The sequence below is a fragment of the Berghia stephanieae genome, chromosome 1 (assembly GCF_034508935.2).
Source record: "Berghia stephanieae isolate SIO BIC M18660-M18661 chromosome 1, UCSD_Bste_1.3, whole genome shotgun sequence".
NCBI classification, from domain to species: domain Eukaryota; kingdom Metazoa; phylum Mollusca; class Gastropoda; order Nudibranchia; family Aeolidiidae; genus Berghia; species Berghia stephanieae.
Window position 1 is genome coordinate 74,098,602 of NC_088360.1, and position 22,500 is coordinate 74,121,101.

A 22,500-nucleotide genomic window follows, 5' to 3' on the forward strand; every position below is an offset into this window, starting at 1 on the left:
TAAATATTTTTTCTTAGTATAAAGGCGCCCTCTAATAGAGACCTTAACTCTGTATGAAATTTCAAATTTTAAAAAAATAGAAAACGTTCCTTCAATTTTGAATGGATTCAATGAAAAAAAAATTGTCCAGTTTTAAAATATCAGTGAAAATAATCTGGCGCAGACGTGAGCTGAGAAAATTATTCTGTTTTTTTGTTGTTTTTTTGGGGGGTTTTTTTTGGGGGTTTTTTGTTGTTTTTTTTGTTTTTTTTTTTGGGTTTTTTTTTTAGGGCCCGTCTTCTAGAGGGGCACCTCTCAGGGGGTCGAAATTTTTTAACAAAGCAGGCTATTGTGGAATCTTAACGGAAATGTTAAGATTCCTTTATAGTCTACTTTCTATTGAGCCTATTTTTAGATTTGTAAAATATAGTCCTTATGTCAATTATTGGGCACTATATATTCTTTTCCCATAAGAACGAAAACACTTGAACATGACTTTGAATCTATCAACAGCCCAACGCCAATTGTCAGGTGGCGCCGAACTGATAACAAACCGATTCCTTTAGACAGAGCGACCACTGCCAACAGCGATGGCCAGGAAATAGCCATAACCAACCTGCAGTTTGAGGACGCTGGGAGTTATATCTGTGAAGCAACGGCTGAAGGTTCCGCAAAGCCTGTTCAGAGGTCTTTTAACTTGACTGTAAATTGTAAGAAAGTTTATACTTAGTGGCGAGATAAAATGGGAAAAATAAAGAAAGGGATACATATAGTAGTAGGAAGATGGTGATGAGAATGAAAGAGTGCATGTGTGTATGTGTGTGTATGCGTGTGTGTGTGTGTATGAGAGAGAGAGAGAGAGAGAGAGAGAGAGAGAGAGAGAGAGATGTCAGAGAGTTAGAGATATCCTGAAGATTTATTTCTCACCTTGAAATTAGACACATTGATGTTCCACCAAACTTGTCATATTTATTATATTCATAACATAATCAACGTGAATTGTCTTCACTATTATTATTTCATGTTAATTTGCAATCATCCCAGCGAGTCCAACGTGGTTGAAAAAACCGAAAGATCTAGAGACTGGAGAAAATGCCACTGCCGTTTTTGAGTGCCTGGCTGCAGGAGTTCCACAGCCTAAAATTGTTTGGTTCGTAAACGGACAAAAATTGGAAGGTAAGATAACTACGGATATAAGATTGAATATGTTCTCAACATTCAAGCTTTTGGCAATCCTGCTCTTTCTCAAGATCGTTCTTTTTATCTATATATCGTTGAACAATGGCCCTTGTCTTATTTCCTGTCAATTCATCGTGTTTTGTTAAAAAGATCGATTAGAGTGATTATTGGTCGACTTATTAACGAGTCTCCTCTTGTGGGTTAGTGTCCTCTTACAAAATATTAATATTAATTAAGCGAGAGAACTTTTACTTCAAGTATATATCGACTCAGGTGAGTCAAAACCTAATGAATGGTTTGATATTTGAATTAAAGTTTTCAAGTCAAAATGATACTAAATGTGATATGTCATTGTTCTACTGAGTGTCTTTTGCCGTATTGACAGGATACGGACGTACTGTGCAATGGTCCTAATTGAGTCAAACAACGTTGTCTTTGTTTTATAAAAACAAGAACAAAAGACAAAAAACCCCAATATAATTGCGCTTAAAAGGTTGCGTTAAGTTTTCTAGGCCTAAAGAAACATTAGATGTAGAATACACTGCAAAGTACATTATAATATTTACTGTCGATAGGTCCAATGAAAATGCTATTTACGTGTCACTTGGACCAAGTCAATCCATATCTTGTAATGAAGTCAAGCAACATTTAATGAAGGCGGACAATGACAACAAACGCTGAATAAGATAGCTAATCTTAAAAACATTACTCCATCCGACATTCAATTCAGGAGTAAATTAAAAATTGGTTAAAGTTTTTGACATGTTATTGCAGCACCGGTTCAAAAAATACGACGCCTAACAAGTACCTTTCACTGTATTGTAAACATTAACATGTGTCCAAGGTTGAGAGAAAATTTTAACCACTTTGACTTTGATATTCGTCATCATATCCATTATTTTTTGTATTACACTCCATACAGTTTTGTTCCTTTCAATCAAAAGGGTGATAGAATCAGAGCAATATGTCACACACTTTTTATATCAAAATAAAGCCATGAAAAGTGTTTAAGAAATAGTGCCAGACAAAGCAAGAAAGAAAAATATAAGAAAATAAATCAAACCCAAAAATATCAGCCTGCCTCGAGATCGGCTGATTTTTGTTCATTTTCTTTTCATGTGATTTTCTTTCCTGCTTACTGTTTCAAAGACAATTTTGACACTTTGATAATTTAATATCAAACTTGGATGATGTCCATTAAATGTATCTTTTTTATTTTTTGTTTCATTTCCCAGTTGCTCTTGGCAAAGATGATCGATTAAAGGGTCGTTTGAAGAGACTCGTACCAAGCAAAATTGTACTGGAAAAGGTGACACAAGCTGATGCCATGGTGTTCCAGTGTAACGTTACTAACGATCACGGATATCTCTGGGGAGAGGCCTATCTTAACGTGTTAAGTGCGTACTCACTTGTGTCTTTGCTCCTCAATAATTAACGGTTTCTTTTGTATTTTCACAACGTGGTTAATTTTATTTTGTCCTGGACGTCCGTTCAAGATTTTCCACTATTCAGTTTAGTATCATTACATTCCCTTTTTAACGAAAGGAATTGTTGAACAAAATTGAAGAACATAAATTTTCTCAAAAGTCACTTCAGTCGATGGTATACAATGATTAAATTTTTCTTTAATTATGTAAATATAATCGGAGTTCAAAAGATCTTTCAAACTGGAATAATCATTGTCTAGAGTGACTTAGCGCATCAACGACGTTTTCTTTTGGCTTTGTTTTGTAGTGTGCGTGTGTGTGTGTGTGTATGTGTGTGTGTGTGCGTGTGTGTGTGTGTGATTTCTTTTTGCTTTGCTTTGTTTGTTTTACTATCCGTGTTTTTGTGGGGTTTTTTTGTTTGTTTTTGAAAAGATTATTATTTATCGAAATTCAGAGAGACAAATGACGAGACATTATGTAAGTCAACATTGTACTCTGATTTGGAAGGAGAATATTAGAGGTAGTCAATGCATACATTTTGTCGATGTTGATTAAATAATTTCTGAATATTCCCATCTGTGTCAGTTACCGAAACTTTGACTGGCTGGTATGAAAAAGAACAGATTGTCATTCCTACATTCTCTGGGCCTTTCGCGGGGAGACTGCACGTATTATTCTTTTATTCCCAATACTTCTGTACACCCTTCTTAATTTGCCATATACCTAAACGGACATAACATCCACATTTAATCTATTAGATTTTTTAAACCTCTAGAATTAGAGACAGCCAAAAATTTCCGCCATCCTGGTATTTTACCTGTGTTTAAAATAAAAATTTGCCTAGATAATATCTTCTTTTTTTTTTCAAAATTTGATGATTTTTTGTTTTGTTTCTTTTTAATCTATTTAATTAGTATTACATACCCCCCCCCCCCACCCCCACCTTTTTTAATGTTTACCCGAGATGATAAATGATATTTTTCCATGCATTATGGATGGCCAAAAATCTCATTAACCTGGTTATTTTCTTCTCAGTATTTATTCATTTATCACTCATTATTAATTTAGTTAGTTATAAATATATATATATATATATATATATATATAATATATATATATATATATATATATATATATATATATATTTATATATTTCTGTGTATTTTTTATTATCATTTTGATAATTTATTTTTTTTATAACTGTAGATTATAATATACTGTTTCAAAATCTAGATGAGCCATAACATAAACCGATAATTTAAAAAGAAATAAGTTGAAATCTATTCTAATCTATTTTTATTTGTGTAGATGAGGCTCCAAGTATATTAGAAGTGATGGGCAAAGCGGTGAAAGTAGCAGAAGGCCAACCTGTGGAAGTGAAATGCGCAGTCACAGGAAAGCCTGACCCAATCATTACATGGTACAAAAATGGTGTCCAGATCACAGGAGGCCGATATCTTATCAAAGAAACGGGTGATCTTGTCGTACACGTAAGTAGTATTGCAATTTAGATTAGAGATGGCAAACAGTTTGTGTTTTTTTTTCATATATAATTTCCACTGGTTTCAGGAACGCTTGCCAGTTAATTGGAACGATGTATGGCTTTTAAAACATTTTTTTTTCTTTCCTAGAAATGGAAAGTATAAATATCCCTATTGATATTACTAATAGTGGAATCAGCCCGTGACTTCAAATGAACAAAAAGGTCCGTGAATTAAGTATGGCAACAAGCCAATCTCCAACCATTCCCTTTTATATGGAAGTATAATATATACTTTACCCATTTGGCCGTCTTTGAGAACAAGAAATTAATGAGAGATTGGATAATAATGCAATGGTTTATTTGCTTTTAAATCCCGCGTTGATTAAAATTGTACATCTATAATATGTTGTAAATTATGGTGAAACAGGATTCGTGTGTCTTCGATTCAAATGTCCTCTTTTTGGGAAAAGGAGTTTTTGCAGTTCAATAATGATGGGTATTCATTAGACAAAATTGATCATTCTCATGCTCATACACGCGTAAATACAATTTCATAGGAAGAAACGGAGGATAAAATTTAAGACAAATAACTGGAGGGATGGTCTGTATAGCTATTATATTAATTGCCACAATAAAAATGTCTGTAGTCTTGATAGGTTGTTCCGTACGAAAGTCAGTCGTGGTTAATTGGAACACCACTTAATTGGAACGATTTCTGCGTAACGTTGCTGTTCCAATAAAGCGGCTTGCTATGTAGAAATAATAGTAGTAGTAGTAGTAGTAGTAGTAGTAGTAGTAGTAGTAGTAATAATAATAATAATAGTAGTTGTTGTAGTAGTAGTAGTAGTAGTAGTAGTAGATAGTAGAGTATAGTAGTAGTAGTAGTAGTGTAGTAGTAGTAGTAGTAGAGTAGTAGTATATATATAAGTAATAATATAGTAGTAGTAGTAGTGGTAGTATAGTAGTAGTAGTAGTAGTAGTAGTAGTAGTAGTAGTAGTAGTAGTAGTTAATAGTAGTAGTAGTAGTAATAATAATATAGTAGTAGTAGTAGTAGTAGTAGTAGTTAGTAGTAGTTAGTAGTAGTAGTAGTAGTAGTAGTAGTAGTAGTAGTAGTAGTAGAAGTAGTAGTTAGTAGTAGTAGTAGTAGTAGTAGTAGTAGTAGTAGTAGTAATAAATAATATGGTTAATAATAATAATAATAATATAGTAGTAGTAGTAGTAGTATATAGTAGTAGTATAAGTAGTAGTAGTAGTAGTAGTAGTAGTAGTAGTAATAGTAGTAGTAGTAGTAGTAGTAGTAGTAGTAGTAGTAGTAGTAGTAGTAGTAGTAGTAGTAGTAGTTGTAGTTGTTGTTGTTGTCGTCGTTTACAAACCAAGTCAAATGCGCATGTTTCCATGTGTGTATTTCAGAATGCTGTTCTTTCGGACGCAGGGATTTTTACATGTGAAGCTGTCAACAGATATGGCAGGGTGAACGCAGAGGCAGGCACAGTGATTGTTAGACAGAAGACCATCATTCAGCAGCCACCCAGAGATGTTGAGGTATTTTAACCACTTAACAGTCACACTCTGGACAAACTTGTATTTAAAAATTTGGCCTGAAAACTCGTCCTTCAAACATCGATCGATATAAATGACCCTCATCTTGACAAAAACTCTAATCAAAGTTCCCTAGTACTCGTATCTGGATTAATTTTGAAGAAGACTTTATCCTCTTTTTATTTATTTATTTATTTACTTACTTACTTATTATATATTTATTATTTGTTTATTATTTATTTATTATTTATTTATTATTTATCTATTATTTATTTATTTAATATTTATTTATTTATTTATTTATTCTTGTTTTGTTTTGTCCCTCCACACTCGAAGAATTCTATTTCATGGATTACCCCTTGTATACATCTTTATGACAATCTGTCAATAATGTTTAGAGTTTTATCGATTGATAAAACAAAACGCCAGAGATTTTAAATTATACAAATCATTTTGTTATCGTTGCATTTACACCCAAGGAAATGTGTTCAATTGCTTTATCATTAATTGCAAAACGCGAATAGCTGAGAATTAATCAATGAATATGGCTGCGCAGTCTCTATGGACGCTTGCCGTGAATGTGTGCAACTTGCGGCTATAGAGAGGAGGTCAGCCACTCTCTTCGCAAGTCAGTAGTCAGTCGTTATCAGTTAATCCTTGGGTTCTTAGTCAAACGCTTCATCAAACCCATTATTGAGTAGCATGTTGAAGCCAGTTGAAGCCATCTCGACGTTGTCAAATGGAGCATCTTCTGTCGTAGCAGTAGAATCGCCAGATGCCGCATTTAAATCCTCCATTCCAGGCGTTGCTGTTGCCATATCGATCTTAGAAATGATTTGGTCTCGACGTCAAGTTGACCGTTCTATGTCTGAAGAGATTTTAAAGCAATATCTTACATTATATCTTGGTCTACGAAAGAGTCTTTTTAAATTAACGGCCGTGTTTCTATATTTTCCAAGAACCCAAGGATTAGCTGATAACCACTGACTACTGACTTACGAAGAGAGTAGGTGACTTCCTCTCTATAGCCGCAAGTATGTGTGCATCACTTCGCGAGTTGTCAGTCTGTTTCTATTATCCAGTTAGTAATTTGTCTCCATAAATCTCTGTCTAGTGCAAGTGTTCTTCGCTTGAGAATGTCATCATGTGTGTTAAGGTGCTGAGGCAGTTGGATGTTGCCTTGTGTTGTTGAAATCAGTTTTTCTAGCTGAAAAGTATGATTAATACATAACATATGAACATGATCAATGACTGAATCCTCAAGAATTATTGTAAAACTTCGGCTCCCTCATTTTATTCTTGGTTGAAGCACTTAAACACAATGCCCAACTCGACTGAGATGTGAATGAGAACCTCTGCCTGCTACTACTTGCACTGAGTTGAGAAATAGTTGGTTTCATAATATTATGGCCTGCCGGGATAACAGAAGAATGATTGTAAGACGCATTGAGCATGGTAAAACAACGGGAATGCGCTTCATAAACATGCGGTTTAAATGATATTTACTACCAATTTCAACCAGGTACAGAACAAGGCATATGCAAAGTTTACGTGCTCAGGGACAACAGATCCAGAGGAAACCGGAAACCTGAAGGTCACTTGGCTAAAAGACTACAAGCCCATCTCTGTTGGAGAGAGATTCTTCACAAATAGACAGGTAATATAGCACTACTCATGACACTTACTTTTCACTTTCTTTTGTTTATCCGAACTTGGATTTGTGACGTATTTTTTTGAGAAGTCTCGGGCTTTAAGTTAACTAAGGCTGTGTTCTGACCCACTATGTAGTTGCATGAAAAGAGGTGCACAATAATCACTTTCTTGGTTCACCGGTTATCCCCAATGCTCTCTAGATTGCTATCGTTATCCCTCATGCGCAAGCTCGCTAGTCCCCCCCCCCCCCCCCCCCCCCGCACCACCACCTACCTCTCTCTCTACATAGCTCTCTCCCTCCCCCCCCCCTCTCTCTCTCTCTCTCTCTCTCTCTCTCTCTCTCTCTCTCTCTCTCTCTCTCTCTCTCTCTCTCTCTCTCTCTTTCTTTCTTTCTTTCATTATCTCTCTCTCTTTCTCTCTCTCTCTCTCTTTCTTTCTTTCTTTCATTATCTCTCTCTCTATCTGTCTGTTTATCTCTCTCTCTCTCTCTCTCTCTCTGTGTGTGTGTGTGTGTGTGTGTGTGTGTGTGTGTGTGTCTGTGTGTGCAAGGGGGAGGGTGTGTCCTCCCCGTGATATTTTTATTATGTTCACCAGTTATATCTATCTATCTGACACATCTCTATTTCCATCATTGTTATAATTACCATTGCTAGAAAGAGCGTTAAGACGTGTAAAATTACTCCTAAATACTCAGCATCTCAAGGGGAGTAGTAGTAATAGATATCATGTCGGTAAAGAAAACAGAAAGACTGAGGTTGGATCCCCAGGCACGGTAAGTTCTTTTCTTCTGGAAGATATTTTCTTTTTATTTCATCTCTGTCCAGTCTCGAACTGTACCATTATACCATTATTCCTGTTTTTATTTTACTTGTCAGCCTCTTGTTATATTTTTTTTTCACTTACGCATTGTTCCTGGAAATTTGAGTTCACGCTAAGCTGTCAGTTAATGAAGTATAAGACATTGCTGTGGCAGCTCTCACAATGAAAACAGTAATTTGCCGTATCTGATAAACACATTGAAATTTTTTTTTAATTGGCCAGAAAAATCGCCCTTCAAATTTTGAAAACGTGTTTTTATTTTCAGAATACAGTAAGGTCTGTTATTCTCATCCAAATTGTCAAACTCATTGTGGCGTTGTCGGGTTTCTCCTTTATCTACATATGGGTTAATGAATTAAACATAAAACACTTTCTAACATTGTTGATAAAGGGGAAACCTGAAACGTCCGCATTATTTCCATTTGTCAATTAACCAGGAGCTTTCATTCAACTTCATAATTGTTTCACTCTATCGAACTTCAAGATGTACCTTTTGCATTTTAAACGCGGTGTTCATATTGCTGCTCCTTTCAACACTGAAAGGTAATGGGTCGTGCATGAGTCTTTAAATAAATAAGATGTATTTTTTAAAATGAACATTTATATATCGCATTGACCCATGTCAATGCGCTTCACAATGTTTACTTTATTCCATCCACAGGTCATATGAAACAATATTTCCATTTCGTAAAGTACCAGTCGTCTGTTAGGCGATTTGTCTGCACTAATTTTTTACTTTTACAATATCCATCACTGCCTAAATTAGGTTTTCATTCACACCTGAGTCGAGTGGGGTGATGTGTGGTAAATGTCTTACCCAAGGACACAACGTCTGTGCCATAATTTTCCACGAACAATGTGATCTATCCAGCCACTGACCACGCATAACATTGTTTGATTTTTATGACAAGTCAAGACACCACACCGTTGAGCCACCAAGCCAGATTTAAGTCACAGGTCACTTTGTCATTTCTTCCGTCATTAAAGCGGTTGTGTAGTCTAGTGATATGACACTCCCCTTCGGAACCGAAGGTCCTGAGTTCGATCGAGTCCCGCTTTGAGCGTGCATAGTTGATTCCTTGGAAAAGATTTTATTCACATTCTCTCACCAATCTCGGGTGTAAAATAAGTACCCGGCCGTTAACAGCGTTCTCTGTCTGAAAAATTATAATGTCGCCTAACAGGTGTCATGTATCGTCCTACATGTTCAGTATTGCCGTTGATTGGGAACCCCTTGTAAAGCGCTTCGAGCACGTTATATCTGTAATGCGCTATATAAAAGCTCAAGCTTTTTTTTTTTTTTTTTTTTTTTTACTTCTACTTTTTGTTACACAGGACAACTCATTGATCTTAAGTGGAGCACAGGTGAGGGATACGGGGACCGTGACCTGTGTGCTCACCAATGGCCTCGATAGAGACGTTGCGTCTGCGCGTCTTGAGGTGACAGGTAAGTTATCAAGCTTTCCCCTCTTTATCCATTACCCCTTGACCCTTAGATTACATTTGAGGAGACACAAAATCTATTCTACATCAACGTGTAGATGCTATACTTTAAGGTTGACCTCTTTTGCCGTAGGATTGTTAATGGTCACAATGTTATTGGAATTTTTATTTTTATTTTTTGTTTTTATATGAAACCATAATACTTGGATAAAACAACCTTAATCTAATCTTTCCCGATTACTTCTTGGGTATAGGACGAGTACAGAACAGTTCAGCCATAAGCAGATTAGAACCGGTTTTGTGTGTGAGCCGGGTATTCACTTAATTATCCTCTTGGTGTTTCAGCTGCAGGCCAGCGTTGATATCCCTCCCCACATCCACTTCTGGGCGTTCGTGTCATGCTCCAGGGTTCTTCTCCACGTCTCCAATGATCTCCCTCTCCTTTCTATTCCCCGTGTATCCAAATGAGGATTCCCTTGGTATAGCATGACGGTTCATCCGGAGGACATGGTCAGTCCACCTCCATCGTCTTCTCTTCACAAGAAAAATGCGCTCTATCCCTGTTCTCTTCATCAAATCGCAGTTTGAGATTGTTTTTGGTCAGAATATCCATAAAGATCCTCTTTATAGCTTCCAAGTTTCAACACCATATGGCAACACACAGCCGGGTACTCTACTAAGTCTCCTGCCAGATTATATTTAACACTGAGCTTTGCTCTTGTAGGAATGTTTAAAACATTTAAAGCTAAGTTTGAAGATTATCCTATGGGAAAACAACGTTGTCTTGGTGCTTGAATTGTATTATCTAGTGCGTAACGGGTTAAATATGTCCTGTGTGTTTTATTGACGCTGTCCCATCACCTGAAGAAATCTAAAGCAGTTAGAGTTAGATTATGGGTATAGATAATCTCTATATATAAAAATGAGATTCTAATTTCTGTATGATATCTTCTTTTCTTTTTTCTAATACTAGACACCCCAGGTCAACCTTATGATGTTTCCATCAAAAATACCTGTAAGACCAACAATACAGCAGAGGTAGCTTGGATTCCCGGCAGTTTCAACAACGCACCAATTGAATATTTCATCGTCGGTAAATTTTTTTTCTCCCAAAATTGTTTTTATTCAAATGGTATGCTATATTTTTTCTTTCTATTGTTGAATTTTATGCTTACCAAAAATCTAACATTTGATATATATGGGACAACTTACCCGTCTGTAGTAATCTCACTAACAAGACAATCCACTAGATATTATATATATATATATATATATATATATATATATATATATATATATATGTGTGTGTGTGTGTGTTGTGTATATATATATATATATATATATATATATATATATATATATACTAGTAAAAAGCCCGCAATTTCGCGGGGAAAGAACTATTTTCATTCGATACTGTACTCACCATCATTTAATGAAGGCAGATTGGTAAACAACGTTGTCTGTGTAATTTGGTATATCTTCGGTTGATTTTTCTGTGTGGCCCAATAATATATTTAATAATATATTCCTTCAACTAACCCCAAGAAAAAATTAAACCTAGTACCTTTAATTAACCCCAATAGGAAAAAACAAACACCCTAGCACTTTAATAACACTTATGACTAACCCTAATAGGAAAAAAAAAATCCGATCTCGAGCTAACCCTAATAGAAAAAAGCATGACAAATTGAATAAATAAAAGCCTGACAAAAGATCAAAGGTGAAAATACAAATTTAAAGAATACTGGGGATGTAGGAGCTTTCGGAATGTCTCCCCTTTGCTTAACTTATGGAAAAACAAACATCCTAGCACCTTTACTAAGACTTATGACTAACCTTAATAGAAAAAGAAATATCCTCGATCTCGAGCTAACCCTTATAGTAAAAAAAGAATCAAAATAGCGACTGAAATACCTTCATGTGATCAAGTGAATAATATCACTATGAATGCCACGATTTGCTGAAAAATGCCAACACTCACACACACATGTATACACCACACACAACACACACACACACACACACACACACACACACAAACATACACGCTATTAGAACATACATAACAACACTGATCACCGCTAAACGGAAGTAATAATAATACTTGATGTCATAAATAGATGACGCAAATTGACAACTTTTTACAGTGTCAAAATTAGTTGATTTTGGGAGTCAAGTGTCGTCGTTGGTACATATTTTATGATATCTGTTTGACTGAATGAACTTTCAAACTGACTTTAAATTATAAAAGGAAATCAAGTTATCTGTTTATCTATCTCTAAAAAATACATTTCTAATTTTCAAATCTTTCAGTAGAGTTGTGCGCCGTATCAATTTTTTTATTGACTCAAATAAGCACAATATTCTCCACAATGCTATATTTTTTAAGAAAGGATATCACGTTCTCTCTATCTCTCTCTCTCTCTCTCTCTCTCTCTCTCTCTCGCGTTCTCTCTCTCTTTCTTTCTTTCTTTTTAATAATAATAATAATAATAGATCTTTATCGTCCATAAATATGGCAATTTGTCATTTAGTTACACTTGTTATAACGTTAAACGATAACTGTAACATTGAACAGATATTTCACTCCTACTTATTCTCTTCTCCTCTCTCTCTCTCTCTCTCTCTCTCTCTCTCTCTCTCTCTCTCTCTCTCTCTCTCTCTCTCTCTCTCTCTCTCTCTTCCTCTCTTTCTTTCACACGTGCGATATACACAACATGAACACATTCATTTCGTTTTCAATTTGTTACGATTGTGGCAATTCGACACCAAAAATTATCATCATTATCAATTGGTCAGTTAATCTTACATTAAATAAATTAATCAGTTAATCAGTCAACGAATCAATCCTTGGTTTTTCTGTACCATATGAAATATTCAAAATTTTTTATTGCTGGTGGAACGAACGTTGATTTATACTTGTTAGTTCTACATTTAATCTGACAAAACCTTCTCCCAGATGGTAAAAGACTAAATTCATGGTATAAAATATGTTTTTTATTGTTGGTAATTGAGAATGCTTTCCTTTCTATTGCTTTTCCATGAATTCTTTCTACTCCATCAAGAGGATGGTTTATTATTTTTGATGCCTCTTTGATAGATTTTGAAATTTTTGATTTATCTTTAAGTCGGCATCCTCCAAACCATATGGTGCAGCCAAACGCAATTACACTTTAATCAATGAGTCATAAACTCTTAACATAGTTTTCTTCCTTACTTGAAATGTTCTCAATTTCCTTAGGATGTATAATCTTTGGGCAACTTTCTTAGATATTATATTAATATGTTGAGAGAAATTGAGGGAACTATCAATGGTTATTCCTAAATATTTAAAATAGTCAACTATCTCAACATCATCTTTACCGATCGCCACACACTTTAAGTCGTTTTTATTTTGGCTAGGGCTATTGGTCAGTACTGACTCCCAGGCGCTAGCACATGCGGGTCAGTACTGACGAACAGACGCCAGTGCCTGGAGGTCAGTACTGACCAATAACCTGGTGTCTATTGGTCAGTATTGAACAACAGGTGCCACCGCCCACAGACAACCTCTCTTCGGTCTGTGCCACCGCCCACCATTAGCCACTCCCACGCCTCGTTCTGAAAAAAGTCCGCGAAATTAAAGGGGAGGCAAGAGAAAATCAGCTGATCGTTAAAATAGTAACAGAAAAGTGGAGGTGCTCGGCAATGAATGCAAGAAAGACATTTAAAACGCCGTAAAAATGTTTAAAAATCACTTAATGTTATAATTACCATCCATAACAACCTGTCAAATTCACATATGTAAGATGTCAAGCCAAAATTAATAATAAAATAATAAAGAACACGATTGACCGGTGGTCCGTTGACTACACATGCATACGAGTACCAGAAATATTTTGTAAACAATGTAACACAATATAATGTGTAAGTTTCAAAGCAAATGCAACCACAATAACATCAAAGAACAATGTGGGACTACTGTTTTAATTTCATAAAACCAAACGTATATTTTCTGCCCCCGATATTGAACGTGTAGTTAGTATGTATCGTACAAACAACATTCGTTTAGACAGGTAGTCGGGATTCTAGCGCCAGTTTTATTTGGGCAACCATGATTGGGATTTCACTCAATGCACTTATATTAATTATTACATTATTATATATAATATATATATAATAATAATAATAATAAATAATAATAATAATAATAATAATAATAATAATAATAATAATAATAATAATAAAATAATAATAATAAATAATAATAATAATAATAATAATAATAATAATAATAATAATAATAATAATAATAATAATAATAATAATAATAATAATATAAGCAGTTGAAAGGATATAGTCTTTGGTGTATAAGTGCATATGTACAATATTTCTTATAATAAATGCTTCAAAACAAAACAAAACTAAAAAAAAATAAAAAAGAATAAATGAATAAAAATATCTATTTGGGCATTTACTTACATTAATAGTCTTGAAAATCACAATAACAATCCATGAAAATTAAATATCCCAAAATCCGAAGAAGACATGAATTTAATCCAAAATCCAACACAGGAATGTATTTTAATAGGAGACAGATATCCTATTAAAACCATAGCATTACTTGCAAAAAACAATACCCCACTCTGCGTTTAACGGGCTTGTGGCCGTCACATTGTAAATTGTGGCCGCATTAGGGTAATCGGTGTCCTAAAGACTGACACACTGACATACAATCAATGAGAACTATAAAGAATCCATTCTAGAATTCAACTACAAACTGAAAAGTATGATAAATATCACTCTCTCAAATAATTTCCTTTGCTCAGGTTCACTCACACTCTCCTTTATTGCAAAACATTGATAAGTGAGATAAAGTTTGTATTTCAATTATAAACTTAATCACATAACCTAAATGATGGAGAATAAAAACAGCTAATTATAAAAAAAATTCACAGATCAAGTTATCTAATTGAACTCCGCATATTTAGCTTAATTAGTCATTGACCATATATTTTTTTAAATGGCATTGTTTCATTTAAACAAGACCATGACGCTTATGCCTGGACCGGGTATTCACAAATTCTGCTTTTGTGTTCCACTTTTCGAATCGAATTAATCTCTATCTTATCCGTATATTTGCAAATTTTCTGCACTTTAGAAATAAGACCATAACGCTTATGTCTGGACCGGTTGTTCGCAAATTCTGCCTTTGTGTTCCACTGTTCGATTAGAATTAATCTCTATTTTTTCCGTTTAGTTTGCAAAGTTTCTGCACTTTATAAATAAGACCATAGCGCTTATGTCTGGACCAGGCATTCGCAAATTCTGCTTTTGTGTTCCACTTTTCGAATCGAATTAATATCTAGTCTATCCGTTTATTTGCAAAGTTTCTGCATTTTATTAATAAGACCATAACGCTTATGTCTGGACCGGGCATTCGCAAATTCTGCTTTTGTGTTTCACTTTTCGAATCGAAATAACATCTAGTCTATCCGTTTATTTGCAAAGTTTCTGCACTTTATAAATAAGACCATAACGCTTATGTCTGGACCGGGCATTCGCAGATTCTGCTTTTGTGTTCCACTTTTCGAATCGAATGAATCTCTATCTTATCCGTTTATTTGCAAAGTTTCTGCACTTTATAAATAAGACCATAGCGCTTATGTCTGGACCGGGCATTCGCAAATTCTGCTTTTGTGTTCCACTTTTCGAATCGAATGAATCTCTATCTTATCCGTTTATTTGCAAAGTTTCTGCACTTTATAAATAAGACCATAACGCTTATGTCTGGACCGGACATTCGCAAATTCTGCTTTTGTGTTCCACTTTTCGAATCGAATGAATCTCTATCTTATCCGTTTATTTGCAAAGTTTCTGCACTTTATAAATAAGACCATAACGCTTATGTCTGGACCGGGCATTCGCAAATTCTGCTTTTGTGTTCCACTTTTCGAATCGAATGAATCTCTATTTTATCCGTTTATTTGCAAAGATTCTGCACTTTATAAATAAGACCATGACGCTTATGTCTGGACCGGGTATTCGCAAATTCTCCTTTTGTGTTCCACTTTTCGAATCGAATTAATATCTAGTCTATCGGTTTATTTGCAAAGTTTCTGCATTTTATAAATAATAATAATTGTTCAAAATTTTACCTTACACCCGATATTACAAGTACAAGTGAGCCAGGTGAAGAAGATTGTCAAACAGTGTGACAGATGAAATAGGAAGAGAGAGAGAGAGGAGGGAGAGAGAGAGAGAGAGAGAGAGAGAGAGAGAGAGAGAGAGAGAGAGAGAGGAGGGTAAGAGAGAGAGAGATATTCGTTTTTTGTTCAAAATTCTCTCTCTCTCTCTCTCTCTATCTCTCATTGCACAAGGTTGTGCTATTTACTACTATTTATCAAGAACAGCCAAGCTGGCAACCCAGTCTCTGTATAAACTAAGCAAGATGGCAACAGGGACCTCGCTCCTTATCCAATGCCGAAGCTTTAGTTTGAGTCAAACAGTTTTGTTAAAAAAAAACACCCAAAATAAGTTGTGTCGTAAGTGATGGAAGTTGAAGTCGGCTTATTATAAAATCGTTTTTATGGTCTGTTTGGATTACCCTTTTTAAATAGAAAAAGTGAATATATCATAAACTTGAAGAATAGGCAAGCTAAATGAAATTTAAATTGACTGATTAAATGAGTACGCGAGGCTGAGTTGCGAACGACTACTGGGTTCCGACATTCCGATCCCAGTGTCATTCATGTTCACCGTACCGTGTTACTGTCTACACACTACACTGCATTGTTAGTGACTGGTCATGTCTTTTTTGTTTGTATGTTTTACGCAAGCTTAATAAAAATTAAATGAATACGTGAGGCAGAGTTGCGAACGACTCATGGGTTCCGACATTCCGATCCCAGTGTCAGTCATGTTCACCGTACTGTGTTACTGTCTACACACTACACGGCATTGTTAGTGACTGGTCATGCCTGTTTTGTTTGTATGTTTCTTTTAATATGGGTCAATTTACAAAGAATAATAATAGAAATGTTCAAAACAAAAACTAGATTCACTATTACGTGCCTGTAATGAAGTGCTTTCCACAAACCGTGAGCGAGAATGATGGTGGAGGTAATGGCAACCATGTGGGTTTGTTATTGTTTCCTACCTCCGTCAACCCGCGCATCCGGTTGCGCACCCACGCTGATTCTGACCAATTGATCAGCACTGACGAACATCGGACCTGTTCGTCAGTGCAAAGACCTCTTCGCACTTATTCGTCACTTCCAAAAGTATACCATTTAAAAAAAAAAAAACAATTAAAATTCCAGGCTCTCGGGCCAACTTATCCGATGGCACACAGTAACACTTGGTCACCTAGATAAGTTTGATTTCTAACGCGTTAGATGCCGTTGGGGCAACGATATGACTCGTTATTTCAAGCCACCGTAAGATTCTATTTTATTTTATGTTGTCCATTCTATTTCTTTGGGTTATTTTGTTTTTATTGTTTTTTTTTCCCCCGTATATTTTCGTTATAGCTTTATTTAAAGAAAAATAGAGGAAAATGTGTTCTAATATTTCCTGTTACGATTCTTTTATAATACTTTGTCCATTCTATTATACTACTACCACTCACTACTACTACCACTACTGCTACTACCACTACTGCTACTACTACTACTGCTACTACTACTACTACATACTACTACTACTACTACTACTACTCCCTACTACTACTACTTATATGTCTTTTATCTTCCATTATTTTCTGGAAGATTCTGTTCCCTGACGCTGACCTTTTCTTATCAATCAGATCACCCCCCTGGGGCACCCTATCCTCTACCCACGCTGACATTTCATTCATACTGCAACCTCAACCACCATTGAGTACAGACGACAAAGTTATTTTTCATTATATTTTATTTGTTTTCCACGTATATTTGTGTATTGTTGTGTTAATGAAGGGTTTGTCCATTGTCCATTGTCTGTTTTGTTCCCATACGAAGCCTTTCATTTTCACTCTTTCGTTAGTATTTTACGATCACCGGCTTCAGGCAGCCCTTACCGTTTTCTACTTTTCCTGTCTCAGTAAGATGCGAGCAAGCCGAATTTCAAATGACAGGAATGAAGAAAGACGAGACAATGAAAGAGCTTTCACTTTCAGTTCTAGCGCCACGCATCAGTGCAGTGAGCATGCGCGTTGGATGAACCGAAATATAGGGCTTCCAGTTTGGCGTTTCAACACCAAATTTGGTCTTTTTCTCAGGATTGGACAATTTCACTTGTTTAATTAATTGATATATTTATTAAACAAATCTCACGTAAACCGACAAAAAGATTTAGTGAAAACAAGGGCTTCCCTGCGACTAGTATGGGACAGGAAATGCTGATTTATTTGTCGTAGAGCAAGTTATTTTAAAAAATGGCATTTTTCCATAATTTTGGTACCGTCAACGCCCGTGGCCAGGTCAGAACTGACCAATTGGCATCAGTACTAGTAATAGTAATAGTATTAGTCAGTACTGACCCCCAGACGCCGGTGCCTGTTCGTCAGTACTGACCCGCAGGTGCCAGCGCCTGGGGGTCAGTACTGACGAATAGCCACTCCGTTTTATTTTTTACACCAAACACCTGTTCTTTCGTTTTTTCAACATTTAATTCAAGCCCTCTCTCTCTCTCTCTCTCTCTCTCTCTCTCTCTCTCTCTCTCTCTCTCTCTCTCTCTCTCTCTCTCTCTCTCTCTCTCTCTCTCTCCCTCTCTCTCTCTCTCTCTCTCTCTCTCTCTCTCTCTCTTCTCACTCCTCTCTTTCATCTCTCTTTCTCTCTCCTCGCTCACAATCTCAACGCCTATTCATGTCATCACAAAAGATTTTATGCTTAAGGTAATGATTTCTGTTTACAGAATCCACTACAACTAAAGATCCAGATAATTGGAGTTTTGCTTCTAGAGGTCTACAGGGTAAGGCAAAAGCATTTATCAAACTCGACAGTGGTTTGGACTATAAATTTAGGTAAGTCAACTTGTTTGCTTTGTTGTTGTTGTTATTGTTGTTAAACTTTTCTTCTTGTGATTGACATGGATAGTTACGTGTTGCTCTCTCTCTTTCTCTCCCTCTCTCTCTCTCTCTCTCTCTCTCTCTCTCTCTCACACACACACACACACACACACACACTCTCTCTCTCTCTCTCTCTCTCTCTCTCTCTCTCTCTCTCTCTCTCTCTCTCTCTCTCTCTCTCTCTCTCTGTGCATTATGGCTTCGAAGATCACTCTCAGTGTCTGATGTCTTGGGTGCTGTTGTGTGTGTGTGTGTGTGTGTGTGTGTGTGTGTGTGTTTGTTGGTTAGCTAAGATATCCACATGCTGTTTTATTTCCTCAGCAAAGCATGGTGTGAGACCCATGTTGGCGCTGACACATTTCATCGTATTTTTCAGACATTTCTCTATTAGAACTTAGTTCGATTAAAACCTTCAACACGAATAACATAGAATTCTTCTACTATTGTAAGAATGTGATTTATTTCTACTTTGTACTCATTTGAAATATGTTTCTGTGCGCCCTGCATTCCTAACTGTGCTACATAGGAAGAGCGCATAGAAAAAAGTTAGTACAGATTCCAAAAGTCAAGACCACAGATTCCTTTATTATTCCCCTCATTATCTCTGATTGAAAATAACTCTTGAAATTCTTGACAAGTTGGCCTCACAAATATATTATGTAAACTTGATTATCGTCAGAGACCGCAAAGTGTTACGAAACACGAAACTCGGCAGGAAACTGACAGAATTTTACACCGAGTTCCGCAACAAACATCCGTGTTAAAAGCAAATAAGACATTAGTTCTGATTATAAGAAAAACTACATCAAAATTTCCTCTCTGTCAGGGAACCACCATAATCAATTTAAACAACTCCAGTGAGAAATTACATTTTTAACCACTTCCGTTTCTTTCATCCACTGCTTGCATGTCCTTTGCTTCAAGTACTAAGTGGTTAGTCATTTTGTTTGGCGATTTCCAACAAAAATCTCGCTCATGTTATAAGATTCGTTTATGAGAGTGGACATTAAGAAGAAGAAGAAGAAGAAGAAGAAGAAGAAGAAGAAGAAGAAGAAGAAGAAGAAGAAGAAGATAATAGCATGCGATGAATACCATTCCTTTAACTCTGCAGCGACCTAGATAAAATTCGGCTTCATGGACAGTATGACATTAAAGTCTCATCTCATGTAGTTCCATATCTGAAGCAGACGTCGGAGGTCATCTTCCGCCAAGCTGATCTATCTCTTGCCAATTCTATTAAAGCAGCGCCACCTTTCTCAGCTTCATCTGTCCAAGTTCTTATCCCTTTCAAATACGTTATTCTTTGTCTACCTCTTATTCTTTTTCCATTCATCTTTCCAGTCAAGGCGAGTATTTCCAAACCAGGGTGGCGGATAATGTGTCCTAAAAATTCCATTTGGCGTTTGATGATTTTTGTTATCAGTGATCTTTTTCTGTTTGCCATTTCTAAAATTTCTTCATTTCTTTTCCTTTCCATCCATGACACCCTCATCATTCTTCTGTAAAACCACATTTCCACTGCCTCCAGTCTTTTAACCATGGTCTTGTTTATGGTCCAGCTCTCACAACCATATAGCAGCACAGACAGTACATAGCAATCCAGGACTTTGATTTTTGTTTTCATGCTAATATTCCTGTTTTTCATAATTGTATGCAGCTGGTTGAATGCATTCTTCGCCATACCTATTCTTTTCTTTATTTCACAATCTGATTTTCCATTGGACATTAAAGTACTATTGTTTATTATGTAATTTGACTTTATCAAGAAGAATGGGCACAGCCACTTAAAGTACCCAAACCTTAACACTTAAATTTCTTTTAACTTTTGCTCAATTCGTTGTTCAGCGTCTGGTTAAGTCGGATTGAGACTTTGGCTGATACCCATGTTCGTTCCTTCTGTATTCATTCCAGAGTGATCTCAATGAACAAAGTTGGACCGAGTCCTCCCAGCGAGCCATCCAAAACTAGTTGTACGACGCAATCCAAGAGCCCATCACAAAATCCAAGAAATGTGAGGACCATTGGAGACTTGCCCGGAAAGATACATTTGGAGTGGACGGTATTTACTACGTTGTCGTGAATATGTTGTTACTTATAGATCAAATGATGAGAATTTTTTTGAAGATGTACCATTAGATAAACAGCAATTGAAGCCAAATAAAACAAAGCGGCAATCCAGTGATCAAACTTTTAAGATTCCTTAATGTAATAATGTCAACGTATTATACGAGTACATTAATGGTTATTGTTATTATCATAATTCCTCAAGTACGTTCCATTCAATAAACTACTAATTTGAGATCACCAATCCAAACAAAAGCACAAGACCTAACAAAGAGGAACACACTCAAATGCTTACATTATACATTCTCAAACTTGCTACTATCAAGTTAATGAGCAATATTATACGTTCTTTGTACGAGATTGGGCGATATTACTAGCGAATTCATATCATGCATGCAAACTTGGAGTGATAGATATAGTTAGATCTATTGTATACTTACTTTTTTCGCCCGTCGACTAAATTTGGAAATGTGGCGAATCTCTAAATTCGTTGTTTATGTACAAAAAAGAGAATTTAATAAGATACTGCTGGAAAAACAGGTAAAACTGAAGTGCCTTAAATGAAGATGGCATACCAGTTGCTATCAGAGTTGTTATCTTCGCGCTTTGTGTTGATTTCATGTCATTGTGCATTACTTTTTTCTGAGAAGGGATATATCAAAGCAATTATCTAATTATTCCAACAGTATAATTGGAAATGATTTACAGTCTTTCCAAATCATGACAGATAAAAAAAAACTTGAGCTTTTATATAGGGCAATATCCACTAAACGTGCTCAAAGCGCTTTACACGAGATATATTTTTGATAAGTGCACGATAGTCATGTTTACTCTGACTGAGTCTGGGTGGGGTTCCTGACCTCCCATAGTGGGCAGGGGGGGGGGGGTACATACTGTGTCTTCTATCCCCTTATATCTGTTTTCCAACATGCTTTCTGTCTTTTTCTTGGAATGAGATTACTTGGTTTTGTCCTGGCCCTAGCCGGAGTCTGGGAGGGAAACAGTCAAATGCATAGTTATTGTTTTGGGAGAGGATATTTTTTTCTTTGTAAATCATCTCTCTGTTATGTATCATTATATTTGTTATTTTGAATGTATAATGTAAGCATTTGAGTGTATTCCTCTTTGTTAGGTCTTGTGCTTTTGTCCGGATTAATGATCTCAAACTAAGTACATTGTCATTGATATTATGCTCTTGGAATCTACATCTGATCCCTATTTGTTCCCAGTTCCCATTTGTCTTACTTTCTCTTGGGTGATTTAATTGTAATTCTAGAACTTTTTACTATTCCATTTTCTTCCTTTTTACTGGCGCTGATATAACCTAAATGTGTTGCAAGCGCCGTAAAACCCTTAAAAACAAAAACAAAAACAACTCTGACTGAGTCAATGGTTATATATTATGATGAACTAAGAAGTCTCGTGAACGCGTTTGTACACTTTTAGAATTAGGATCTTACATTCGATCAGTTTTCGTTATGCCTTCTATTTGTCATGTTTTTATGTCCAGCCGGTTCTTCCAAAGTTCCAAGGAGGTTCCATGTTTTCCTACTTTATCACTGTGAAGAATATTGGAATTTCAGAAGGATCAGCAATAGTAGCTACGGTTAGTATGTGACACCCTTCTTTCTTCTTCTTCTTCTTCTTCTTCTTCTTCTTCTTCTTCTTCTTCTTCTTCTTCTTCTTACTTCTTCTTCTTCTTCTTCTTCTTCTGCTACTGCTTCTTCTTCTTCTTTCTTCTTTCTTCTTCTTCTTCTTCTTCTTCTTCTTCTTCTTCTTCTTCTTCTTCTTCTTCTTCTTCTTCTTTCTTCTTCTTCTTCTTCTTCTTCTTCTTCTTCTTCTTCTTCTTCTTTTTCTTCTTCTCATTATTATTATTATTATTATT

The 22,500-nt window shown here is 35.8% G+C and overlaps 1 protein-coding gene across 3 annotated transcripts in view; it reads left to right on the forward strand.

Moving 5' to 3' along the window:
- Positions 1-22,500, forward strand: part of LOC144956688 (neuroglian-like) — a 70,121-nt gene that overhangs the window by 11,609 nt on the left and 36,012 nt on the right. For all 3 annotated transcript variants that reach the window (XM_078887348.1, XM_078887357.1, XM_078887364.1), the window contains exons 8-18: positions 493-689; positions 1,024-1,155; positions 2,394-2,555; positions 3,894-4,075; positions 5,480-5,611; positions 7,131-7,265; positions 9,416-9,527; positions 10,497-10,616; positions 18,398-18,506; positions 20,463-20,610; positions 22,126-22,221. In XM_078887348.1, the coding sequence (XP_078743474.1) occupies positions 493-689; positions 1,024-1,155; positions 2,394-2,555; positions 3,894-4,075; positions 5,480-5,611; positions 7,131-7,265; positions 9,416-9,527; positions 10,497-10,616; positions 18,398-18,506; positions 20,463-20,610; positions 22,126-22,221 (1,525 nt within the window). The remainder of the gene's footprint in view (positions 1-492; positions 690-1,023; positions 1,156-2,393; positions 2,556-3,893; positions 4,076-5,479; positions 5,612-7,130; positions 7,266-9,415; positions 9,528-10,496; positions 10,617-18,397; positions 18,507-20,462; positions 20,611-22,125; positions 22,222-22,500) is intronic.